Genomic DNA, 25,534 nt, shown 5'->3' with positions numbered 1-25,534 from the left:
GAAGTCAATTGGATGAAAAATGTTTGCAAAGGGGGAAAAAGCATGACCACAGTGAATGTGCCAAAATAGGCCAAAATTGGACATAAAAAAATTCATAGCTCACTTCCTGTACATTTTAGCTACATGGTCCCAATAGACTTTTTTGTGCGTCTCGGGGTGCTACACGTGCCTGCCAATTTTTGTTGCTCTAGCTCAAACGTGCCGGGCTTGGTTTTTATTTTTCTACGCTAGGGGGCGCTATCGAGTCGCATTGTTATGACGACTTAATAATATCAAATTTTTCGCCGGGCCTGAGGAGTGTGCAAAGTTCGGTGAGTTTTCGTGAATGTTTAGGTACCCAAAATCGCGATTGTTTGCGGAGAATAAAGAAGAAGAAGAAGAAGAAGAATAATAATAATAATAATAATAATAATAATTTTTACAAAAACAATAGGGACCTCGCAGCGGTCGCTGCTCGGGCCCTAATAATAATTTTTACAAAAACAATAGGGACCTCGCAGCGGTCGCTGCTCGGGCCCTAAAAAACGCCTTAGTATACATGGTCGTTTTTTTTTTTGTTTTGTTTTTAAAACGCCGTACAATACATGGTCGTTTAAAAAAAAAACCCGCCTTACTATACATGGCCGTTTTAAAAAAAAAACTGCCAGAGTACACATGGTCGTTTTTTTTTTTTGTTTTTTTTTAATGCCATACTATACATGGTTGTTTTAAAAAAACAAACAAAAAAAAACAAAACAAAAAACGCCGTACAATACATGGTCGTTTAAAAAAAAAACCGCCTTACTATACATGGTCGTTTTTTGTTGTTGTTTTTTTTTAATTCCATACTATACATGGTCATTTGAAAAAAAAATGAAAAAATAAAAAAACACGCCTTAGTATACATGGTCGTTTTTTTTTTTTTTTTTTTTTTGAAAAAACACCATACTATACATGGTCGTTTTTTTTTTTTTTAAATGCCATACTATATATGGTCATTTGGAAAAAAAAAAAAAAAACACGCCTTAGTATACATGGTCATTTTTTTTTTTTTTTTTTTAAACGCCATACTATACATGGTTGTTAAAAACAAAAACAAAACAAAAAACGGCGTACTATACATGGTCGTTTAAAAAAAAACAAAAAAACGCCTTACTCTACATGGTCGTTTTTTTTTGTTTTTTTTTAAATGCCATACGGTCGTTTGAAAAAAAAAAAAAAAAAAACACGCCTTAGCATACATGGTCTTTTTTTTTTTTTTTTTTAAACGCCATACTATACATGGTCGTTAAAAAAAAAAAAAAAAAAAAAACGGCGTACTATACATGGTCTTTTAAAAAAAAACAAAAAAAAAACGACCATGACATGACATGGTCATTTTTTTTTTTTTTTTTTTAACAAGTACCTAAAGAAATGACATTTTTATTATCTAAAGAAAGAAAAACATTTTTCATGCGGCAAAATAAGCAACCTTAATGTAATCTTAGTTAATTAATTGTAATTATGTCTTAATAATTTTCAACTATCGGGTGGCGATGCACATTTTAGTTAGCATCTGACTGGTCAAATTCATATAAAAAGCATAAAATTCCATAGAAAACTTATTGCATGCCTTTGCGATATGCATATTGCAAGGGCCAATATCGCGATATCGATATTTTTTCGATATATTGTGCAGCCCTAATTTCAAATAATTTATTTGCTGCGATGGTCAGTCAAGTTGAGGCTTCATTGAGGCTTCCCTAGTCAGTGATCAACGTCAAAGGCATTGTACAGCAGAGGTCATACATGGTTATTTTTTTTTAAATATCGCAATAATATCGATATCGCTATGTTCAGCAAGCATATCGCATGTTTTTCCAATATCGTGCAGCCCTATTTGAAATGTGACTATTTTGATGAGTTTATCATCATGTGTTTTCATTTGCAAAACTAATAAACAAATTTCTCATGATCTTGATTTTTACACATCATATTTTCTTCTTCCATAATAAAACTCTCATTTCAAGTTTCACAACGTTCACTCCTTTGCATGCCATAACAACCGGTCATAGACTGGCAAGGAAATCTTCTAGATCGTCACTATCCAACTGCACGGCTGTTTTACTGGAATCAGCAGAAGGCAACAGCGCGTCCTTGACGTCGTACGTTGCCGCGGGGACAACGTGCAGGATTTCAGCTGGTAGTTCATGCTGATAACAAGTCTCACCAGCCAGCTTGAGTCCGTACCGCACCAGGAGTACGGAGTTGAGGGTGCGCAGTGACATTCCATTTCTCAACTTGGACTTGGCCACGCTCATTTGGCCGAAGAGCCGTGCTACCTCTGCGTTTGAGTGTGGCAAGGAGAGGGCGGCGAGTGCAGCGTTGCACAGTTCTTGAAATGGATTTGCGCCGCTCGAGTCCGTGTAGTTATTCACTTGGCTCCACAACTGGATTGTGGTTTCAGTCGAGCCCCACTTCACGAGATGGACGTTTCGCCACTGGGAAACTATTTTGACAATTGTTTCCGGCTCGTACCCAAGCAGCTCGGCTACTTGGATCATTTCAGCGGTGCCTTCCCGATGCTGGAGCAGGGTTTCCTCAACACTGAACAAGGCAATGTTTCGCAAGGCTTCGAGGTTGTCCGGAAGCCTGGATTGCAGCTCTTTGCTTAAAGCAACGACGAACTCGACGCAGCGTCTCCGAACGTCTTTTTCCTCATCTGGTGCGAGGCTGAGTTGGGACAGAGTGCTCTCGAAAAGGTACCCGAGGTACGGCGAGGGGTTGAGTTGTCCTTCAATGGCGTTCTTCAGGATGTCAATCGTCGCCGTAGGGTTGACCACTTTAGCGCAAATTGACGTCAAGAGGTGGACCAGGTTGTCCAAAAGCTTGACGGGATCCGTTTGCTCTCCCTCGAAAGAGTTCACCGCAACCTGAACGTCGGACAGGATGGATTTCAAGAATGTCAGGTAGGCGTAGTTGCTCTTGTCCATGTACGCGGCGTGGAGGACATCCGCTGAGTAGCAATGCTCGCGAGTCTTAGTCAACTCAAAGTGGACTTTCAGTTCTTCCCAGTGAGTTAATATTCGGTTTACCGCAGGCTCGATGGCGAGCCAAAGCGTGGAAGACACTTTGGTAATCCGCAGGGGTTTCGGGCCACAATTAATGTTTGTATACACGTCTTTGTACACATCCCTCCGTTTGGTGGAAATGGAAAACCAGTTGTATGTTTCCCTGATTAAGTACTCAACTTGCGTGGGGATGTTTTCTTTGGATGCTGCACTCACAGCTAATTGCAAAGAATGGCAAATGCAGCGGATGAGTACCAAATTGGCCAATGCGCATTCCTCCTTTAAAATTTTGTGCACTGCAGTCATGACAAGTGCATTATCAGCGCCAATTCCGTGCAGGTTCTCTATTTTAAGTCTACACTTGTCAAGAAATTCCATTAGCGCCTTTGTGATTGATCTGGGATCACCCGCCTCCAATTCAATCATCCCGAGAAATGTGGACACAACCGTTCCTTTTTTGGTGCTGAAATACTGGATCGCCACGCCCAAGTATTTGGAGACTACGACATCCGAGGACTCATCCAAAAGGAGACTAAACTTCTCATTTCCCACATCTGATGTTAGCCTTTTCAGAAAATAAGGAGCCAGGATGCCGTTGATTATTTCTGTGTACTTGTCACACTGCATTTGGAAGTTTGTTGCGGCCACAGAATCGGAAAAGGCAGTTTTGCAAGCCATTGCTAAATGGTCGCAGGCCAGTAGCGAACAATGTCCCGCAAAGGCCATCGCCATAGTCGTCTCGGCGCTTTGTTTGTCAACCGTTTTCTGAACCAACTGTGGTAATGAAGACACACAATCGGCAGTGTTGTATGGTTTGGATCGAATTATATGCTTCGCTGTAACGGAATGTTTTTTGATGTCGTAGACTTTTGCAAGCATATCTGATTTGCAGTACGCGCAGTACGCCCTACGAACGTCCCCAATTACAGGCTTCAGCCACCCCTTAAATTCAGGTACTGACTCCCAATCTCTTCTGTACTTCTGGCTGTACAATTTGGGTGTAGACATGTTAGTTGCACTCAAAATCAAGTCTTCGTGACCAAATCTGAACTGCTTGTTTGATGATAGGGCTGCTTGATTATAAAGAAAATATTAAACGCTGATACATCCAGAAGGGAAGAAATGGTGAGTGAGTTGGAGTTCTTTCCATGCTCTTAAATCCACAACTGTGATGCCTCTTTCTTTGCTCCAATGTGTTGTTGTTCTTGCAGAGTCCGCGCCAGCATTCGGTCATTTCAACTCACGTCTTCTTCCTCGTTGGTGGCTTTCATCTCAGCTCAAATCGTTTTCTACATGAGAAGCTCACTGAATTTTTGACTCAGATTTCTTTGTCCTGAGTCTCGCTGCTCCAAGGCATCACACCCGCCTTCTTTTTGATGTAATGTCTGCAACTTAAAAAAAACAAAACAAAACAAAAAAACAGACACACAGTTAGATTAAATAGTAGCGCAAGTGTTAAACTCCCTCGAGTGTTTACTTCAAGGGTTCCATACGTTTCTATTGAATACTGAATGTTTTATTGGGGGCACTGTATTTATTTGTTAATGTCCGAATTATGATGTCACAGTAGCATATACTAATATACCGTACCCCCTTTTTTGTTACTTGGAGAACCAAGTATTTTTTAGATTGTACTTTATATAAAAGTTTAAGAACTACTCGTTCAAATTCTGTTCAATTTGTTACGTTGACGCCGGAGTCGATGACATAACGTCATTATTGTGAGACAGCAATGACGTCATTAATGGCGCGCCCGCAAAACTATTACTCATATAATGATGCATAATGCACTACATACAAATTCAGATAAGTAATTACGGAAAGTGACAGAATAATTTCTTACACAGCTAACGATTTAAGCGTGCTAGCTACCCTACCCAATCTTAAATACCATCCCTCCCAGTGGCATCGATATCAACAAAGAGCACAAATGCCGCAAATAAGCTGTAGCTTGTTTAACTAACGGCGCATAGAGAACGTTTAAGTTTGAATTTGGAAATACTCACGCAAAAGATGTAAAGCTCTTTTGCCCCAACGTGTAGATTTGTCCACATGCATCCTGAGTGAAGACCGCAGATAATAAGCCGCTGGAGGCTCCTGGAGCCGGTTGGCATGTTGCTGTGATACGCCAAAGCATACGCCATATTGCATGTGTCAAGACTGCCCTGTAAACAATCGCACGTCAATGGACTGAACTTAATAAAGCAACAAAATACAGTGTGCACAGTTAATGCTGAATTTGCTTCTTATAAACACACACACACACTATTATATATTTGGAGAACAGTTAGTCCCAAAAACATGTGCATTAGAAAGAGCCCCAAACATTTTAAGTGTTTTATTTCATCATGTGCAAATATCTTCAGTGTATTTATTTGCATTACATTGTGCAAGCTGCTAGCTTGTGGTGTTGTCACGAACCCCGCACTGGCTCACCCAATGACGTCATCACCAATAAAAGTATCCGTAGACACGAGGTTTTATATTTTTGGGGTTTGGTTGGTTGTTCAGCAGGTTATAAAAAGCAAAAATGTTAATGCAGAAAACACCTACTTCAACACTTGACACCACTTTCCCATAAATACTGAGATCTTTTCCACCTGTAACATTTATAATTGTAACATTTTAAATATCTTAGTGATACAAAATGAAGGCAACAAATATTTGGTTTTTCATCATCACAAATGAGATATGCAGCCATCATTCATGCTATCGTCCTCCAGAAGTGACATAGGGCTACACACAGTTGAGAGATGGTGTGTCAAGAAAAGAAGAAGAAGAAAAAAAGGCACATTTTCTGTGATTGGATTTGGTAAATTAACATGTTGAATTAGCTTGTGCTGAATTCAGTCGAAATCTTGGGTTAGCATTTCCACAAGGATGAACAGGACCAGTTAACCCCAGTTTAGTCTTCACAGTCCCATTATGGTCAGCCTGGAAAAGAAACAAATAATCCAGTCAAACAACGAAGAAAAAAAAATGGGTAATACTTCAAGTGAACTTGTTGGCCCGGGCCGCCCTTTTAATTAAACTTGGTATAAATCAATTTACTCTAACATGACATGTTTGTTAACGGTTACTTGTAGTAGCAATTAATGAAATGCACTATAATTAATATTATTGGTGACATTTATCATGAGCTTGTCTCAAAACATGTTAGGTAGTTTAGCCACTTCCGTAGACGCCCACTAACTTGGAAGGCCACAAACTTACCATATTAGGGTACTAGGAAAAATATAATCAGGAAAAACACCACATTAAAGACGACGAAGAGCCAAAAGTCGAACCAATACGAGTGTTTCGGCAAAGACAAGGTGGTTTCTTTGGATTTTGCGAGGTCTTCATCTTTCTTGAGTGGTGACAGGCCCATCTTTGCCTGTCGGAAAATGGTGCGTTCAAATGTCGGTGAAAAGTCGGATTTAATTTAGACAGGTAGTATGGAATTCGATTTTTTCTTGGATAACAAAACCCCTCGTAAGCATGGGTGCACTAGCATTGGAATCTTTGCATTTTATATGAGGTAACGTCAAATTTACGCAAGTATGTGCCCGTGTGCGCAAGGTGAAAGTAACGATATTCTTACTTCTGAAGTACTTTGAACGCAACTCACGCTCGAAACCGGAAGTGGACATTTCATTGAAATGCTCTTTATAACCAGCAGAGGCCGCAATCGTTTCAGGTCTATAGCGCTGCGGAAACCGAAATGGCTGCAAAAGCGGAAGTAAGAAAACAAAAAAGTAGAAAGGAAAAAAAAAAAAAGCAGTTGTGACACAGGGGAAGACAAAAGCCAAGTTTTTTGTTGTACTTAAATATATAAACAATAAATACTGAAATGAAGTTTGTGAAAATGTTGAAACACCTTTTATACTCAACGGATAAAACGCAATTTCTTTACTATGGCGCACTAGTGGAACGACTGTGTACTAGTTAAGATTTTTCCACTACTAGTGCGACTTCTGACCTAAATATTCAATAACATGGATATAACTCTTGACAGTGTATTCGATAACCACCTTGAAGTCAATGTACTAGTGCACTTTTTTGTATAGTAAGACAATTCTGCACACTTATGATCAACTAGTACCTACATTAAAAAATTACTGTGCTTTATTAGGCCATTAGTCACGCAGCCGTCTCCTTATCAAGGATATATGTACTAATTCAGATAACTACGTTACTATTGAGGCAAAACTGTGTACTAGGTAACTGACAACTGTGTGCTCCTACTAGTAACATTATAAATTTATACTTATACGGTTTCACTAGTAGTATTGGTAGCGTGCAGATGTCAACTAGTGCAGTTTGGCCACATCCTGTAGTCACAAGAGGGAGACAAAGTTCAAGTCGACAATAAATGCAGTTTCCACTCCACTGTAAAATTAACTGGTCAAATTCAAGTTAGGTAATTCAATTTATTTAATTATTATTATTATTATTATTATTTTTAATTGCAAGCAAGACCAGTTTTTGGCGTTGAATAAACTGGTGCTGTTTTTCGTGTTACAGGAAGGCAAACTGTGTGCGTGTGTAACAGGAACCCATCCCGGTGATCAGGAAGCAAAAAGTATGACGTCAGTTCGCCGAGTGGCGTCCAGCGCGCGTGTGCGTTTCGCTTGGGTGTGTGCGTGCGTTTACGCAGACGGTAATGCGCCAGAGGAAGTGCGCCCGATGTCCGTCTGCGCGTCCCGACTTCCTGCTCTGTGGTAAGCAAAGCAAAAGGAGCAGAGCCGCGGATCCGCTTTTCGCGCACAGCGGCATGGAGTCACAACACAAGACACACAGCCTCCTTTATTAAACTTTGCGGACGGACGGAAACAAGAGGATCAACCGTGCCGTAAACAAGGGTAGGCGCGTGTTCTTTACAATCCTGTTGGGTCATAGCTAGAAAAAGAAAAGAAAAAAAATCTTTAAGTTGTTTTTCCATCACGATTGAATAGAGCGTATCACATTTGAAATGACACTAACGTAAGTAAACGTCGCGCAAAACCACATTTTCCTGTCTTTGAGGTAGTCACAATTATACTTTATATTAAAAAAAAAAAACGTCTAGTGGAGGGGGAAAAGTGAGCAATCCATACATAGCTGCTTTAAAAAGTTATGTGTAGTTTTTAATTCGTCTGGACCATACAGTCTAATCAAATGAGTCACAACAAAAATAGTCCGTATGTACAGTATAGTATATTTCCAAATCAGCATTAATTCAATAGAAAAATGAGGCTCTTATTTGGTGAGTGTATGTGTATGCGTCTGTGTAGGAGGATCTTAATTATGCATCACGTGAGGCCTAGTAAACTTCCTGTGACTCAAGTGCTTGTAGGAGCTTTTGGCATTCAACTGGTGAACAGAACCTCTTTTATTCTGAAGAGCCTACAAATTAGAAGCAAAACCCCATACAGACATGAATCAATACAGAAATGCATTATTTGCATGTGTGTGTGTGTGTGTTTCCTGGTGACAGGAAGTCCGACCTTCCTCAGAGGCACAGCCTTGAATCCGGGAAAAACGCCCCTGAATGACAGGAAGTGCTTGTTTGCAGCCACCGTCACTTGACACAGGCCACAAACAGGAAAATGCACGGGACGGCATATTAATTATGACTTATGGTGGCAATACGGAACCACACCTCGGCAGGCGGCTACTGTGGTTGCTATGGGTGTTTCCGTCTTGATTGTTAGAAAGTCAAGGCTGCAAATTGGATGCGGTTATAATGGCGTAATTAAGGCTGTCATAGTCAAGGCTAGTAAGGGAGCCGGGAGGTTTGTGCACTGACGAGAAAGGCGAGTAAACACAAAGACAGTCAGCTAAACTAGCCAGTTAGACAAGGCCACAGGCCGTGTCCGGCTTTATCACCATGGAGACAAGTGAACATATTATTCACACTAGCAGTAACAGGATGTGAACTTTGTTGTTTTTACATTTAGTAAAAGAATGCATTGTATTTGTATTGCTGTTTGTAGTATAAATGAAACTAATTGGCATACAGCAATCTCTAATTACTCTGTGCCAACTTGTTTTGCAATCTGCAGCACACTTACCACTTCTTCTTACTAGCATGAGGCAAATTTTTATTTGTAAGCACTCTAGAAAATTGATGGATTAGTTATTGCACTATTGATCCATGCATTAGAAATATACACCAAGTTTTTGGGGTTTTTTTTTTTCCACGGCCAATACTGATTATTAGTAGTCACAGAGGTACATAGGGAATATTTGGGGCTCATATTCATTTAGAGAAAATACTGACGTAATAATTATAATTATTAGTATATATATATATATACACACACACACACACACACACACACACACAAACTCCAACTCTTAACTTTGTTGCAATGCCTTTAAAGGGATATTTGACTCATTGAACATTTTTCAGCAGTATAAAGTTCACATTTTGTCCAGAATTAATTTCATAACTTCATTATTTTTCATGCACAATTAATACCTTTAAAAAGTTTTTTTTTTTTCAACAGAATCAACATCAAATACAATACAAACAAATTAAGCACCACAAAATGTTACAATTGTTTTTTTTTTTTTTTTGTTAAAGTGTATTACTTGTGCGCAATATTTAAAAAACACCATGGGAGCAATTTCATCTGAAGGTGTTTTTCTATTGGCTGCTGCTAGATGACGTCACTTCTGTGTGACACACTTTCAATTAAACGTCCTTATTCCGGTTAATATCACAATAAATCTACTTAAAATCTTTTAAAATCATGCCCAAAGGCTCATGCATTAAATTAATTACTAATAAACATAAACATAAAATGTGGTTTCAGTTATTTTGTGTGTTGTTTTTTTTTAGTTTTTTTTTAATTTCGTTAATAAAATTTTTTATTTTATTTTATTCATTTTTTTTTCAGTAGCTTTAGTTCACTAAAATAACCTTGGGTGTTACCAATGGTTGGTCCTCACAGGTCGCAGCCATCATGGAGAGCTCGAGCACACTGTGGCAGTTCCTCCTGCAGCTGTTGCTTGACCAAAGTCACAAACACCTCATCTGCTGGACGTCGGACGACGGTGAGTTCAAGCTGCTCAAGTCGGAGGAGGTGGCCAAGCTGTGGGGCCTGCGAAAGAACAAGAACAACATGAACTACGACAAGCTGAGCCGGGCCCTGCGCTACTACTACGACAAAGTAAGCCATGAGTTTTTTGTGTGTGTGTGTGAGGATGTGAAAAGTTCTGAATGTCCAACCCCTGCTACTTTTTCAGAATATCATCAAGAAAGTGATTGGCCAGAAGTTTGTGTACAAGTTTGTGTTATTTCCCGAGATTCTGAAGATGGACCTTGCTGCAGTGGAGGCTGGCAGGAGGACTGAAGACTGCAGAGGTATGACGTTGGAGACTGAGGACAAAGATGAGAAGCACCGGAACCTCCACGCCAGCTCCCTACGTCACACCCTAGAAAGGCCCCACTCAATCAAGACAGACTCTAGACACGATCGCCATGACGACAGCTCTACTGTCATCCGGTTCGTCACCAACCGCGGCCATTCCTCCCTCCCTTCCGTGACTGAAACCTCCCCGGCGCGCCCTTCCTCACCACAGAGTCCCTTCCGCACAGTGACTGATAATTCCGAACAGGGTGATGTGCCTTTAAACCTGTCATCGGGTCAGAGGGAACGAGAGCGTTCCAAATTCAAGAAACCTAAAAACCTGGAAATTTCATCCCCATCCCTTCTTGTGACGGGAAGTGATCTCGTCTCCATCGCCATGAAAAGTCCAGCGCTTCCTTCTGGTTCCTTGACGCCAGCTTTCCTTACTGCACAGGTACAAAACGGTGTGGATTGTGGAACACTTTTCTCAGTGCAGGGAGAAGCATTGCTAGTAGGAAACTTGGAGTCGGGGAGGAAATGGGAGCGGGGAGGAGGTTTGTAAGTGATGCCATATGTTCCAGAAAGTTTACTGGCAACAAAGCCACACTTCCGTTAGACTTACCGGTAACCAGGCAGTGATGCCACGACGTCACTATAGTAGCACGAGTCGCCATATTGTATTTTTTGGGGGAAGAAGGCGTTTTTAGCAATTTTCTTGCGAGCTCCTTTTTAGACAAAACAAGGCAAAAAAGTTGCAATGTAATTAGAAATAAACATACAAAAATACAGAAAATGTCTTCGTCAGCGAGTCAACTAGTTAAAAATAATATTTATCGTCTGGTGCCACATTCACAACTTACCAAACTTTGTCGCGCTTCCTGGTTACGTCCTGCTTCGTCTTCTTCGGCTGTCTTATTCAGGTGTGAAAATCATCCGTGCGCCATTTAACTCCGCCCTCTGCTGGTCTCACCAAGCAATGCAAGCCATGACAGGCTTACTGCATAATGACTGTCTGTACTTGATGCCAAAGTAAACACGAAGGTTTCCATCTTGACATATTTACCCCTCTTGGCTTTGCTTTTGTATGTCTTTGTAGACGCCATCTGGTCTACTGCTCACCCCCAATCCGCTGCTGTCCAACGTCCACTTCTGGTCCAACTTAAGTCCAGTGGGACCTCCAAGCCCAGCCCAGTTGCAGAGCCACGCCACCTTCCAGGTTACATGCACACCGCCACTTTGATTTGGGTCAACAAAGATATTTATTTACTCACTATTGTCTCCTTATGCAGTTTCCAACGTTGTTGAATGGAGCCATTCCATTGCCTTGGCACAATGTGGATATTCCTTCTCCTTTGCTGATCTCCTCCCACAAGTCATGTTAATGGTGACCATGCGCCAACTTGGGCTAATTAGTCAGCCTTTAAAATATAGAACTCTTAAACTTTCCTTTTATATTTTTATGGGGAGGAAGGGCAGACAAATGCATTTTACATGTGCCAGAAGAATTTCGAGGAAACTGGAAAGACCAGCAATTTGTGTTTAAAATTGTGAGGAAAAAAATATGCACTAATTAATTTTTTAAAACAGCGAACATGCTTATCTTTGGGGTGCTTAAATATATATTTTTTTAAAAAGCTATTACGTGATAATCATTTTTGTTTTATTTCGAATGAAACCCCTTTAAAAGGTATCAAGGTGGTTGCGTCTGTTGTGCCTTCTGTGATATTCGCCGTGCCTATTAACAATTTTCTTTTTTCAAAATTATTATTTTATAGGAAATAAAGTGTTTGTACACTCTTGGTTTGTCTTCATACCTGTATGCACATATTGACGAACTGAAGTAAATCTGTTTAAATCAACGTCATTTGATTTCTGATGACCCCTAGTGTTCAATAAGCACATCCATTTTCACTTTTTAAGTTCTTTGAGATGGAGTCAGCGTGACAGCGAGCCGTCAAAATATTAGGAACACCACTCAGTTACGATGCAGTCCAGACAGAACAAACGCACACTTGTTATATGAAAAAGATTCAATTTACTTTTGCGATGGTTATGAGAAATAAATAATTCCAGTAGAAAGAGTCACACACATCAACTGTTCACAGGCAGCTCAGTGTGGTTTCACAAACACAGCAGGCCTTGCATGCAGCAGGCGCACGTTTGTTGCTGTACACACGCACGCACGCACGCACGCACGCACGCTCTCGGACGTGTTCACATGAAAGTCAGGACATTCGCACGTTTTTGAAAAGTTGTACATTGACAAACAAAGCCGCGGTAGAAATCTCCTGTCATGCACGTTACTGCGATTCATTTCAAAATATACGGACACCATCAAAAGTTAATAGTGACGGCATCTTACTTCTTCTTTTTGAATACAAGTTCATGGTGATGACCCATTAATATAATGTCCCCCAGCCCCCAAAGTGAACACACTTACACTTTATATGTGTCATGGCTATAATACGACATCAGATTTACAACGCATTTGTAGAAAAAATAGGTTTACTTCGCCATGACAACAATCTCATACATTTTCACCTGTTAAAGACAAATACAGTGTGCTTACAGGATTAGGACACCATTAGCTGCAAACAAGTTGTAGTAGTCGTTACTGCACTTTTCACGTACTCGGTTCAGTATGTAAAACGTTTACAGACACTCACACCTTAATACATTCCCGGGGTCATTGTATCCTTTACACTCTGCTACTGGAAGTCTATAAATTGGTCACTTCTAGATAAATATCTCGAGCATTTGCTGGATGATGTACTGCGGGAATGCAAAGCACACTTCAGAGTGCGTGACGAGAATTGAGGAGCTGGTCAAGTACGCACGTCGACTGGAAATGAGACTTCTACACACGTCCATTTCATGAAAACGACAACATTGGGTCGGGCCACGCTGAGACTGGAGAGTTGACGTGAGAGTTCAAAAGGTCACAGACGTGGAGAGCACATCTTAATACTGTTGGGTAAACTAGGCCAATGCCTGCCAATAAATGTATACAAAAAGTGCAGGTTAAACAAAACCACTGCACCGAGTGCGAGAAAAAGGGAAAAAATAAAATAAAATAAAAATCCTGAAACCACTTTGCCCTCCCCCACTGCTTTCTACCAAGCATCTTGCTCATCCTCATTTTCGGTTACAATACTGTGCTTTGACCAAGGAGTGTTGGGCCACACTGAAAAGAAAATTAATAAGAATAAAAACATACATGCATGAGAAAAAAATAAAGTCTTCATTATATGAGCAAATAGCCAAGTTGAAATGTACAAACCTAATATTACAAGAATAAAAGTTGCATTATTTTTGCTGTGGGAAAAAAAAGGTCATCTTTTGAATATAAGTTATGAGGAAATATAATGGAATGGTACAAGAATTTCAATGAGAAAGTAGTAAAAATTTGTTATATTACAACAATAAAGTCACAATGCTTTCAGAAAAAAAGCCGTTTTAAGAGAATTAAGCCATAATATTACTACAAAAAATTATTTCATCTTTCATAAAGTTGCAACATTGAGGAAAAAAAAAATGGAATGTTACAAGAATAAAATATTACAAAATAGTCACTTTTGATCTGTTAAATCTCAAAATTATAAGGAAAACGTCTTACATTTATAGACAAAGTGGTAATGTAATAAGAATAAAGTTAAATTAACAGAATAAAAGTTGCAATTATACAAAAATAAAGTTGCAATATTGAGGAAAAAAATGGAATTTAAGAGAAGTCAAGAAAAAAACGTTCAGCTTCAAATAAAGTTGCAACATCAAGTAGAAAAGCAGAAATGTTGCGCAGCATTGACAAAAAAAGTTGGAATGTTACAATAATGTCATCGTATTTTCAAAAAAAAAATATATATATATATTAACTTTACCTAAATTTATATTTGTGCGAGTTTTCACATTCACTCTTTTGTCTTCAAAAGAAGTTATTGTCAAAGCATTGCAGCTCTTTTCTTATAACCTTAAGATATTTTATTTTCTATTTCAGTGTGGCATTAATACTCCAAATTTTGATCCCCTAATTTCTAGGGATGCAACGATAACGGTAATATCGCGATATTAAAACTGCCACAATATCTCGTCATGTCACAATATTAAAAGCAGCACATCTGTTGAAAAAGTCAGGTTGATTTCCATTTGTGTAGTTCTAGCACCCTCTGGTGGCTAGTTTTTAGTGCAGTTTAATTTTCACAAGGCATGTTTTGGCCCTTCTATGTTTAAAATCCACGCGAATACTCAGATGAGGGGGCAAGTAATAAAAGCACAAATATATATATTTTTTTAGTATGAGCTCATTTTTTCTTTACAATATTGTATCCTAATGAAATATCGTGATGTTCGGATATCGTTACATCCCTAAAATGTTCAATTTTCATCTGTCTCAACCACTGAAAAAAAATGGTCCTCCCACCAATTTCCCAAATTAAGACCTTGACATGTTGTACAGTTTGTCAACAACACATAAAATAAATAATCAACATGCTTATATTCAAATAAATGAAGAAAGTGGTCTCCAATAAGTTGAATCACAGCTTGAACGCCATCCGTGGAATTTTGAAACAAGGAAAATCAGGAGCCGAGAAGGAAAAAACAGCAATCTTTACCGACTGCCCCACTGTGCACGGAGGATCGGCTTCACATCTCACACATGTACACGCATTCGCTCACACATAAACAGGGTGTGTTAAATACATACAGTAGTACTTTAGCAGCAAACAACTCCTACCTCTCATGTCTGGAAATAAATAAACACCAATTGAACAGTTAAGCAAACTCAAGAGGGGCGTGTGCACGTGAATGTGAGTATGTGTGGGTAAAAGAGGAAGGGTGGGGGGGACTGACTGTATCATGCGAGAGAGGCTGGTCAGGTAGAGGTTGATGATGATGAAGGTATCCTTCCTCTTGCCGCAACTCTAGAAGAGCATGCTCTGCCTCCGGTTGATCTTGCCGTTGCCTGGAAGTAAGGGAAGGATTCAAATCAAATCCCAGCGAGAGAAAACATTTCCTTCAACAAATCAAATAAAGTCACCTGACTCCGGGTACGAGGAGTTCCTGTAGCCGGGGTCTCTTTGCAGCTGCACCTCCTTCAATGTGAATATGGACACACCTGAAACAGAGCAGCTCTTCAGTCTCAAGTTTTTGGGGAGAAAAATGTTGCCGCAAGTTTAATATTCAATAATTTGCACGTTTTGGCATGGACAAAAAAGGCACAACTCAAAATCGGTTGAGCATTAAACAAGTACCGACTTCAATTTCAATATCAATATCATTGCCTTTGATAGGAACGTTGTCCCTCTTAACATGGCCGCCATGTAAGTGCGTCGTTTAGCTGACTAAATCCACATCACTGGTTCCGCTCCCGTGATGGCGAGATATGACCACAAGTCAAAGAATGTTAATATATTTTTTTAGATTTGAGACTTTTTACAATTATAAAGTCCAATTTTTTTTGGACTTCTGAAAAATAGCTTTAAACTGCCAATTAAGGCCTTGTTTTTACATTTATGGATTCAATGCCTTTTAACTCATTCGCTCCCATCCATTTTCACAGATCTAAGAAGATCACAGATCACAAAAATATTTAAAATTGTGAGTTGAGCTTTTTTTCAACATGGCCCTGGTTGATCTCCTTTGTTCTGCTGCCACCAGCTGGCCGTTTGTGTAATAACTACCATTTCTGCAACCGTTCTTTGCCATTGAGAGGCTGCATCAAAGCCTTCTGTATGCTCTAGCATAAGAAAAAAAACCTTTAAATACGTCTTTGGGACACATATATAAAAAACGTATAAATACGTCTTTGGGACACATATATAAAAAACGTATAAATACGTCTTTGGGACACATATATAAAAAACGTATAAATACGTCTTTGGGACACATATATAAAAACAAAAACAAAAAAACGTATAAATACGTCTTTGGGACACATACAAAAAACGTATAAATACGTCTTTGGGACACATATATAAAAAACGTATAAATACGTCTTTGGGACACATATATAAAAAACGTATAAATACGTCTTTGGGACACATATATAAAAAAACAACAAAAAAACGTATAAATACGTCTTTGGGACACATACAAAAAACGTATAAATACGTCTTTGGGACACATATGTAAAAAACATATAAATACGTCTTTGGGACACATATCAAAAAAACGTATAAATACGTCTTTGGGACACATATATAAAAAACGTATAAATACGTCTTTGGGACACATATCAAAAAAACGTATAAATACGTCTTTGGGACACATATATAAAAAACGTATAAATACGTCTTTGGGACACATATATAAAAAAAACAAAAAACCGTATATATACGTCTTTGGGACACATATATAAAAAAACGTATAAATACGTCTTTGGGACACATATATAAAAAACGTATAAATATGTCTTTGGGACACATATATAAAAAACGTATAAATACGTCTTTGGGACATATATAAAAAAAACAAAAAAACGTATAAATATGTCTTTGGGACACATACAAAAAACGTATAAATATGTCTTTGGGACACATATAAAAAAAACGTATAAATACGTCTTTGGGACACATATATAAAAAACGTATAAATACGTCTTTGGGACACATGTATAAAAAACGTATAAATACGTCTTTGGGACACATATATAAAAAACGTATAAATACGTCTTTGGGACACATATATAAAAAACGTATAAATACGTCTTTGGGACACATATATAAAAAACGTATAAATACGTCTTTGGGACACATATATAAAAAACGTATAAATACGTCTTTGGGACACATATATAAAAAACGTATAAATACGTCTTTGGGACACATATCAAAAAAACGTATAAATACGTCTTTGGGACACATATCAAAAAAACGTATAAATACGTCTTTGGGACACATATATAAAAAACGTATAAATACGTCTTTGGGACACATATCAAAAAACGTATAAATACGTCTTTGGGACACATATCAAAAAAACGTATAAATACGTCTTTGGGACACATGTATAAAAAACGTATAAATACGTCTTTGGGACACATATATAAAAAACGTATAAATACGTCTTTGGGACACATGTATAAAAAACGTATAAATACGTCTTTGGGACACATGTATAAAAAACGTATAAATACGTCTTTGGGACACATATATAAAAACGTATAAATACGTCTTTGGGACACATGTATAAAAAACGTATAAATACGTCTTTGGGACACATATCAAAAAAACGTATAAATACGTCTTTGGGACACATATATAAAAAAACGTATAAATACGTCTTTGGGACACATATATAAAAAACGTATAAATACGTCTTTGGGACACATATATAAAAAACGTATAAATACGTCTTTGGGACACATATATAAAAAACGTATAAATACGTCTTTGGGACACATATCAAAAAAACGTATAAATACGTCTTTGGGACACATATATAAAAAACGTATAAATACGTCTTTGGGACATATATAAAAAAAAACAAAAAAACGTATAAATACGTCTTTGGGACACATACAAAAAACGTATAAATATGTATTTGGGACACATATAAAAAAAAACGTATAAATACGTCTTTGGGACACATGTATAAAAAACGTATAAATACGTCTTTGGGACACATATATAAAAAACGTATAAATACGTCTTTGGGACACATGTATAAAAAACGTATAAATACGTCTTTGGGACACATATCAAAAAAACGTATAAATACGTCTTTGGGACACATATAAAAAACGTATAAATACGTCTTTGGGACACATATATAAAAAACGTATAAATACGTCTTTGGGACACATATATAAAAAACGTATAAATACGTCTTTGGGACACATGTATAAAAAACGTATAAATACGTCTTTGGGACACATATCAAAAAAACGTATAAATACGTCTTTGGGACACATATAAAAAAAACGTATAAATACGTCTTTGGGACACATATAAAAAAAACGTATAAATACGTCTTTGGGACACATGTATAAAAAACGTATAAATACGTCTTTGGGACACATATCAAAAAAACGTATAAATACGTCTTTGGGACACATATATAAAAAACGTATAAATACGTCTTTGGGACACTTATATAAAAAACGTATAAATACGTCTTTGGGACACATATATAAAAAACGTATAAATACGTCTTTGGGACACATATATAAAAAACGTATAAATACGTCTTTGGGACACATATAAAAAAACGTATAAATACGTCTTTGGGACACATATAAAAAAACGTATAAATACGTCTTTGGGACACATATATAAAAAAACGTATAAATACGTCTTTGGGACACATATATAAAAAACGTATAAATACGTCTTTGGGACACATATCAAAAAAACGTATAAATACGTCTTTGGGACACATGTATAAAAAACGTATAAATACGTCTTTGGGACACATATCAAAAAAACGTATAAATACGTCTTTGGGACACATATATAAAAAACGTATAAATACGTCTTTGGGACACTTATATAAAAAAACGTATAAATACGTCTTTGGGACACATATATAAAAAACGTATAAATACGTCTTTGGGACACATATATAAAAAAACGTATAAATACGTCTTTGGGACACATATATAAAAAACGTATAAATACGTCTTTGGGACACATATATAAAAAACGTATAAATACGTCTTTGGGACACATATCAAAAAAACGTATAAATACGTCTTTGGGACACATATATAAAAAACGTATAAATACGTCTTTGGGACATATATAAAAAAAAAACAAAAAAACGTATAAATACGTCTTTGGGACACATACAAAAAACGTATAAATATGTATTTGGGACACATATAAAAAAAAACGTATAAATACGTCTTTGGGACACTTATAAAAAAACGTATAAATACGTCTTTGGGACACATCAAAAAAACGTATAAATACGTCTTTGGGACACATCAAAAAAACGTATAAATACGTCTTTGGGACACATGTATAAAAAACGTATAAATACGTCTTTGGGACACATATATAAAAACGTATAAATACGTCTTTGGGACACATGTATAAAAAACGTATAAATACGTCTTTGGGACACATATCAAAAAAACGTATAAATACGTCTTTGGGACACATATATAAAAAACGTATAAATACGTCTTTGGGACACATCAAAAAAACGTATAAATACGTCTTTGGGACACATGTATAAAAAACGTATAAATACGTCTTTGGGACACATGTATAAAAAACGTATAAATACGTCTTTGGGACACATGTATAAAAAACGTATAAATACGTCTTTGGGACACATGTATAAAAAACGTATAAATACGTCTTTGGGACACATGTATAAAAAACGTATAAATACGTCTTTGGGACACATATCAAAAAAACGTATAAATACGTCTTTGGGACACATATAAAAAACGTATAAATACGTCTTTGGGACACATATATAAAAAACGTATAAATACGTCTTTGGGACACATATATAAAAAACGTATAAATACGTCTTTGGGACACATGTATAAAAAACGTATAAATACGTCTTTGGGACACATATCAAAAAAACGTATAAATACGTCTTTGGGACACATATAAAAAAAACGTATAAATACGTCTTTGGGACACATATAAAAAAAACGTATAAATACGTCTTTGGGACACATGTATAAAAAACGTATAAATACGTCTTTGGGACACATATCAAAAAAACGTATAAATACGTCTTTGGGACACATATATAAAAAACGTATAAATACGTCTTTGGGACACTTATATAAAAAACGTATAAATACGTCTTTGGGACACTTATATAAAAAACGTATAAATACGTCTTTGGGACACATATATAAAAAACGTATAAATACGTCTTTGGGACACATATATAAAAAACGTATAAATACGTCTTTGGGACACATATAAAAAAACGTATAAATACGTCTTTGGGACACATATAAAAAAACGTATAAATACGTCTTTGGGACACATATATAAAAAACGTATAAATACGTCTTTGGGACACATATATAAAAAACGTATAAATACGTCTTTGGGACACATATCAAAAAAACGTATAAATACGTCTTTGGGACACATGTATAAAAAACGTATAAATACGTCTTTGGGACACATGTATAAAAAACGTATAAATACGTCTTTGGGACACATGTATAAAAAACGTATAAATACGTCTTTGGGACACATATCAAAAAAACGTATAAATACGTCTTTGGGACACATATCAAAAAAACGTATAAATACGTCTTTGGGACACATATACATATATATATATATATATATATATATACATACATATATATATATATATATATACATATATATATATATATATATATATATATATATATATATATATAAAAAAACGTATTCATACGTTATTGGGAGCAAATGAGTTAAGACCAAGGATCCACAGCAACTGTTCTGCAGGGGTGTGCGTGCTCACTCTCATGCAACGTGTGTACTCTCATCCCAAGATGCCTGAAGTAGGAATGTTTCATCGCGTCATCAGCTGAGATCCTCTTCTTGGATTCATACTGTGAAGGACACAAACGTGTTCAACGACGACACTTTTCTTAAAGCCATTAAAGGGGAAGTCAACAAAAATGTTTTTTTTGACAATAATATGTTTTATGCAGCCCCACTGATCTAAATATGGTATTCTGGTTAATAGTGCGTTTAGTGGAATATGAGTTAAGCAGCAAAATCCAGCCATTTTTATTCATCTTGGGGGTCGGCCATTGTGCCACTCGCTGTCGACTGAGGATGACATCACAGTTGCTCAGGGCTCAGGCATCGACCAATCACAGCTCACCTGTCTGCTGAAGCTGCGCTGTGTTTGGTTGTCACCTGAGACCTGAGCAACTGTGACGTCATCCTCAGTCGACAGCGAGTGGCAAAATGGCCGCCCCCTGAAATGGATAAAAACGGCTGAATTTTGCTTTGTAACTCATTCCACAAATGTAATATTAATCAGAATGTTATGTTTAGACTAGTGAGGTCACATATTGTCAAGAAATGTTTATGTAAGGTTGACTTCCACTTTAAAAGTTTCTAAGTTTAGTAAGACTCACTCTGAGGAAAGCCAGCAACAGCTCGATCCCTTCGCCATCCAGCCTGAAAGAGACAAAAGAAACACAGAAAACAACAGGTATAACGGGCTGTCTGCAGCAAAGGCTGATGGGAAGTCGCAGACTCGCTGGAGAAAGGAAGCGCACAGCTGCCTTCATAATGTTCCACAGGATTTCCTGTCTTGCCACACACTCAAACACGAACACGTGCACACAGAGAACCTATTATTACTCAAGGTCTGTATTTGCTGTTGGTTTTTCCATTTGTTGTTAAATGCGGGCGTGTGTTTAGAAACATAATGTACATGTGGAGACTTTTTATTTTTTTTAAGTTGAACTAGCCATACCATAAACAGGTTAAAGTGGAGAAAATATCTTTTTTAGTTGATAGAAAGACACAATTGAGTACCTGGGAGCGTGGTTGATGAGCGGCTGAGGTTTGTATTTCGGGAAGTTGTAAGATTTGAACTCTTCGATGGAGGATATCCCCGGCCAGTTTTCCTCCATCGGCGTGCCTGCAATCACACAACCACAGACGGTCAGCACAGGCGAGCAAGTTTGGCTTTAAAGGGGGAAGTCTAACCCCTTTTTTTTTTTTTTTTTTTAACAATATGTTCTATGCAGCCCCGCTAGTCTAAATATAGTATGTTTAATATTTTTTTAGTGGAACATGAGTTAATTAGCACAATCCAGCCATTTTTATCCATCTAAGGGGGGGCGGCCATTTTCCCCACTTACTGTCGGCTGAAGATGACATCAATGTTGTTCAGGTGTCAGCTGACAACCAATTACAGCACAGCTTCAGAAAACCGGTGAGCTGTGATTGGTCGATTCTCATATTCCACAAATGCAATATTAATCAGAATGTCATACTTAAGACTAGTGAGGTCACATATAACGTCAAGAAATGCTTAACGTTGACTTCCGCTCACCGAGTAACCTGAAGATGAGGTGGAGCTCGTCCTCCACCGTGGAGCCGGGAAAAAGCGGCCGACCCGCAGCCATCTCATAAAATATACAGCCGACGCCCCTGGAAACCAACAATCGGCGTTGAAATTTGGATGGAAATGCATATAGAGATTGTTTTGGTTTTTTTTAAGTAAGGGTTTTACCACATGTCTATCTGTGTGGAATACTCTGAGGACCCCAGCAGAACGTCGGGAGGTCGGTACCAAAGGGTCACTACTTCATTGGAGTACGTTTTAGTCGGGACTGACTTGGCCCTCGCCAGACCTGGCGGATCACATGAAAAGACATTAGGATCATGAAAGTAGGGCTGCAGCTATTGAATATTTTTTAGAATTGATTACAAGGTGGTGGTTAGGATTAGGAAAGCCTACAATGGAATAAGAGATTGACTTTCTTTGTATTTCACTTTTATAGTATTCTTCGATATCATAAAATCACCCCAGTATGCTGTTTTAGCGAGTTTTAATTAGTATATATTGTATTTTTATACCTTATGTTATGGTGGAAAGACCAAATAAACATACATGTAAAATTAAGGCTGATATATGGATTAGAATGTTGAAATGTGAAGTGATGGACATGAACCATTAAAAGGGATCCTCGACTCATTGAACAATTTTCAGCAGTGAAAAGTTAATATTTTGTCCAGAATGAATTTGATCATTATTTTTCATGTACAATTAATACCTTTAAAAAGTAATTTTTCTACTTGCTGTCGACTGACGATGACATCACCTGTGCTGAGGAAGTAGGTAACGGCCAATCAGCCTGTGTTTTACCTGTTTTCTGGGTTTGGTCAGGAAACTGAGCCATGATTGGTCGTTACCAACTTCCTCAGCTCAGGTGATGTCATCATCAGTTGACAGTAAGTAGAAAAAATACTTCTTAAAGGTAATAATTGTACTGGTACATAAAAAATAATGAAGTTACCACATTAATTATAGACAAAATGAAAATGGCTCAATGAGTCAAGTATCCCTTGAAAGCGTTTATCCAAAGCAAAAAAAAAAAAAAAAAAAAAAAAAAAAAAAAAAAAAAAAAAAAAAAAAAAAAAAAGTGCATGTGAGGTGCAGCCATTATTGTTGTCCCCTTGGACTTTTTATGTAATTTAATTACCAGTGAAAGCATGTGAAATGTGGACACTCCTCTCACCAAAATCAGCCAGCTTGAGCTCTCCCTTTTCGTTGATGAGGAGGTTCTGTGGCTTCAGGTCCCTGTGGAGAACTTTCCTCTTGTGACAATACGACAGCCCACGCAAAATCTGGAACAAGAACACCTGCAGCACAAGAGATTTCACATCATTAGTACCGGGAAATTTGTCTTCCGATAAAACTGTATCCTCACCTTCACATTGTGCATGCTCATTATGTTTCCGCAGTCGTCCATGTACTGCTTCAGATCTTTATCCTACGGAAGTCACAAGCGTGGCTTTGTTGTTAGATTACTTTGTTTAACAGTGAACAAGGCGAGTTCACGTCACTTACCAGGTACTCAAACACGAGCGTGAGGCTCTTGTCGGTGTGGACGATGTCGTGCAGCGTCACAATGTTGGCGTGTTTCAAGTCCTTCAGTAACGATACTGCACAAATGAACACCATGTTATAATAAACACAGAACTTCATTGCAATTTGACTTGATTGACATTTCAGTCCGGATGAGTCACTTCTATTTTAAGTTGCAAGTCTAATTCAAATTACAAACCATATTTTTCAGCAGCCAAAGAACTAACCTTCTCTAATGGCTGTACATGGTGCCCCCTCCTCATGCTCCAACCGGATCTCCTTCAGGGCCACCAGGTTGTCCGTCAGCTTGCTGCGTCCTTTGAAAACGGTTGCGTACGTTCCCTGCGAGGGAATTAAGAGTTGGCGATTGCAAAATGTTCCACGCAGAGAATAAGTTCACTTCAATAGTTCAAAAGATGCTCTGCCTTGAATTTGGAGCTTTCCTCACCTCTCCCAGTTTGTCGAGCTTAATGTAGGTCTCCAACTTCCCAAAACCAATCTCCGACTAAGAAGAGATCACAGACAATTACAATTATACAGTGATTGTATTTAAGGATTACAGGGCAAACATTCTTGACAGTTATCAAAAATTCTGTCATATTTGTTGAATTAATTTGGTACCCCCCCCCCCCCCAAAAAAAAAAGTTTAGATAAAACATATCATTAGTTTTAATTACCGTAATTAAACATTACAGTTCAATGAGTTGTCGATTATAAAAAGAGTAGACAAATAAAACAAAACTGATCATTTCACACATTTTTTAAAAATTTATTAAAAAATTTAAAAAAGCCTTTTAATAAATTGTAATTCTTAAATAATTTATAATTTAAAATTAGTAATGTCCAATTGATTTATTAAATATAAAAGTAAAATAAACAGCAAAACTTATAAAAGTGTTTACATGTAACGTTCTAAAAATTAAAATAAATTAATATAAAATGTGTATATAAATGACGTAAATAAATGAAGTATTCAGTTAATTAAATAATGCAACAATTTATTGCAAATAAACCAAATATTGTTCGCAAATTAATTAGCTAGTTTATTATTGTTAATTTATTTAATGTATATATTGCTGTCAGAAATTATGAAAAAAAAATGCAAAATTAACAATTTTACAGATTGATATAAAAAAAAAAACAATCTAATAACTGGTGAATTTATTATAAATAAATAGTGGGGAAATAAATATAGTAAAATACGCAATTGATATAGTGACTTAAAATATTAATTTTTATTTAATTTAATTTATCAAACTCCTGCGATTGGCTGGCAACCAGTTCAGGGTGTACCCTGCCTGCTGCTTATAGCCAGCTGGGATAGGCTCCAGCAACCCTTGTGAGGAGCAAGCGGTTCAGAAAATGGATGGATGGATGAATTTATCAAACTGTGTTGTACATAAAATATTTCATCAAATTGTGGAAACTATTTTGCATATTTTACATACACAATTTAATGTATTATTATTTTAAACCATCTACACAACAAACGACTTGCCTCCGTGTTCATTTTAAAATTTAAATTACGCACAAAAGTGCGTCCACCCTTTGCAAATGAACCATCAAGAGGTGCATGAACAGAACAGCTTCATGTGATATTCCGGGCATGTGATCACAATCATCACTGCAAAAACAATCCAAGCGCCGGCGTCTGCA

The 25,534-nt window shown here is 37.3% G+C and overlaps 3 protein-coding genes across 11 annotated transcripts in view; 1 reads left to right on the top strand and 2 right to left on the bottom strand.

The window, feature by feature from the left end:
• Positions 1–1,354: 1,354 nt before the first annotated feature.
• On the bottom strand, positions 1,355–11,899 carry LOC144004157 (uncharacterized). Of its 6 annotated transcripts, none has more exons than XM_077501152.1 (7): positions 11,209–11,899; positions 10,971–11,073; positions 9,931–10,867; positions 6,243–7,910; positions 5,583–5,963; positions 5,036–5,194; positions 1,355–4,420 (listed from the first exon to the last, which is right to left on the bottom strand). In XM_077501152.1, exon 7 carries the CDS (start codon positions 4,035–4,037, stop codon positions 2,028–2,030), a length of 2,010 nt encoding a protein of 669 aa, XP_077357278.1. In that variant the 5' UTR covers positions 4,038–4,420; positions 5,036–5,194; positions 5,583–5,963; positions 6,243–7,910; positions 9,931–10,867; positions 10,971–11,073; positions 11,209–11,899; the 3' UTR covers positions 1,355–2,027. The 6 variants fall into 6 exon arrangements, with proteins under 6 accessions (XP_077357278.1, XP_077357280.1, XP_077357279.1 ...); XM_077501154.1 differs by having other exon boundaries at positions 9,931–10,099; positions 11,209–11,895; XM_077501153.1 differs by lacking the exon at positions 10,971–11,073 and having other exon boundaries at positions 9,931–10,099; positions 11,209–11,895.
• elk3 (ETS transcription factor ELK3) lies at positions 7,609–12,145 on the top strand. The gene is made up of 5 exons (XM_077501164.1): positions 7,609–7,873; positions 9,950–10,168; positions 10,245–10,802; positions 11,445–11,564; positions 11,638–12,145. Exons 2-5 carry the CDS (start codon positions 9,962–9,964, stop codon positions 11,728–11,730), a joined length of 978 nt encoding a protein of 325 aa, XP_077357290.1. The 5' UTR covers positions 7,609–7,873; positions 9,950–9,961; the 3' UTR covers positions 11,731–12,145.
• A 690-nt stretch (positions 12,146–12,835) lies between these two features.
• Positions 12,836–25,534, bottom strand: part of cdk17 (cyclin dependent kinase 17) — a 31,792-nt gene continuing 19,093 nt past the window's right edge. For all 4 annotated transcript variants that reach the window (XM_077501159.1, XM_077501160.1, XM_077501158.1 and 1 more), the window contains 12 exons: positions 24,327–24,383; positions 24,106–24,220; positions 23,861–23,955; positions 23,721–23,783; positions 23,529–23,652; positions 22,520–22,640; positions 22,340–22,437; positions 21,817–21,922; positions 21,411–21,453; positions 20,783–20,873; positions 15,384–15,461; positions 12,836–15,308 (listed from right to left, as the gene is read on the bottom strand). In XM_077501159.1, coding sequence (XP_077357285.1) covers positions 15,268–15,308; positions 15,384–15,461; positions 20,783–20,873; positions 21,411–21,453; positions 21,817–21,922; positions 22,340–22,437; positions 22,520–22,640; positions 23,529–23,652; positions 23,721–23,783; positions 23,861–23,955; positions 24,106–24,220; positions 24,327–24,383 — 1,032 coding nt within the window. In that variant the 3' untranslated portion in view covers positions 12,836–15,267. The remainder of the gene's footprint in view (positions 15,309–15,383; positions 15,462–20,782; positions 20,874–21,410; positions 21,454–21,816; positions 21,923–22,339; positions 22,438–22,519; positions 22,641–23,528; positions 23,653–23,720; positions 23,784–23,860; positions 23,956–24,105; positions 24,221–24,326; positions 24,384–25,534) is intronic.

Source organism: Festucalex cinctus, chromosome 16, assembly GCF_051991245.1.
Source record: "Festucalex cinctus isolate MCC-2025b chromosome 16, RoL_Fcin_1.0, whole genome shotgun sequence".
Taxonomy (NCBI): Eukaryota; Metazoa; Chordata; class Actinopteri; order Syngnathiformes; family Syngnathidae; genus Festucalex; species Festucalex cinctus.
The sequence above is the reverse complement of the archived record's forward strand: the minus strand, read 5'-3'. Positions and strand labels throughout refer to the sequence as shown.

What these genes read in the sequence shown, in the direction of transcription:
- LOC144004157 (XM_077501152.1), bottom strand. Translation starts at nt 4,037, where the DNA reads ATGTCTACACCCAAATTGTACAGCCAGAAGTACAGAAGAGATTGGGAG.
- elk3 (XM_077501164.1), top strand. Translation starts at nt 9,962, where the DNA reads ATGGAGAGCTCGAGCACACTGTGGCAGTTCCTCCTGCAGCTGTTGCTT. An exon ending in TGCGCTACTACTACGACAAA is followed by an intron (nt 10,169 to 10,244) that starts GTAAGCCATGAG and finishes CTACTTTTTCAG; the next exon opens with AATATCATCAAGAAAGTGAT. An exon ending in CAGCTTTCCTTACTGCACAG is followed by an intron (nt 10,803 to 11,444) that starts GTACAAAACGGT and finishes ATGTCTTTGTAG; the next exon opens with ACGCCATCTGGTCTACTGCT.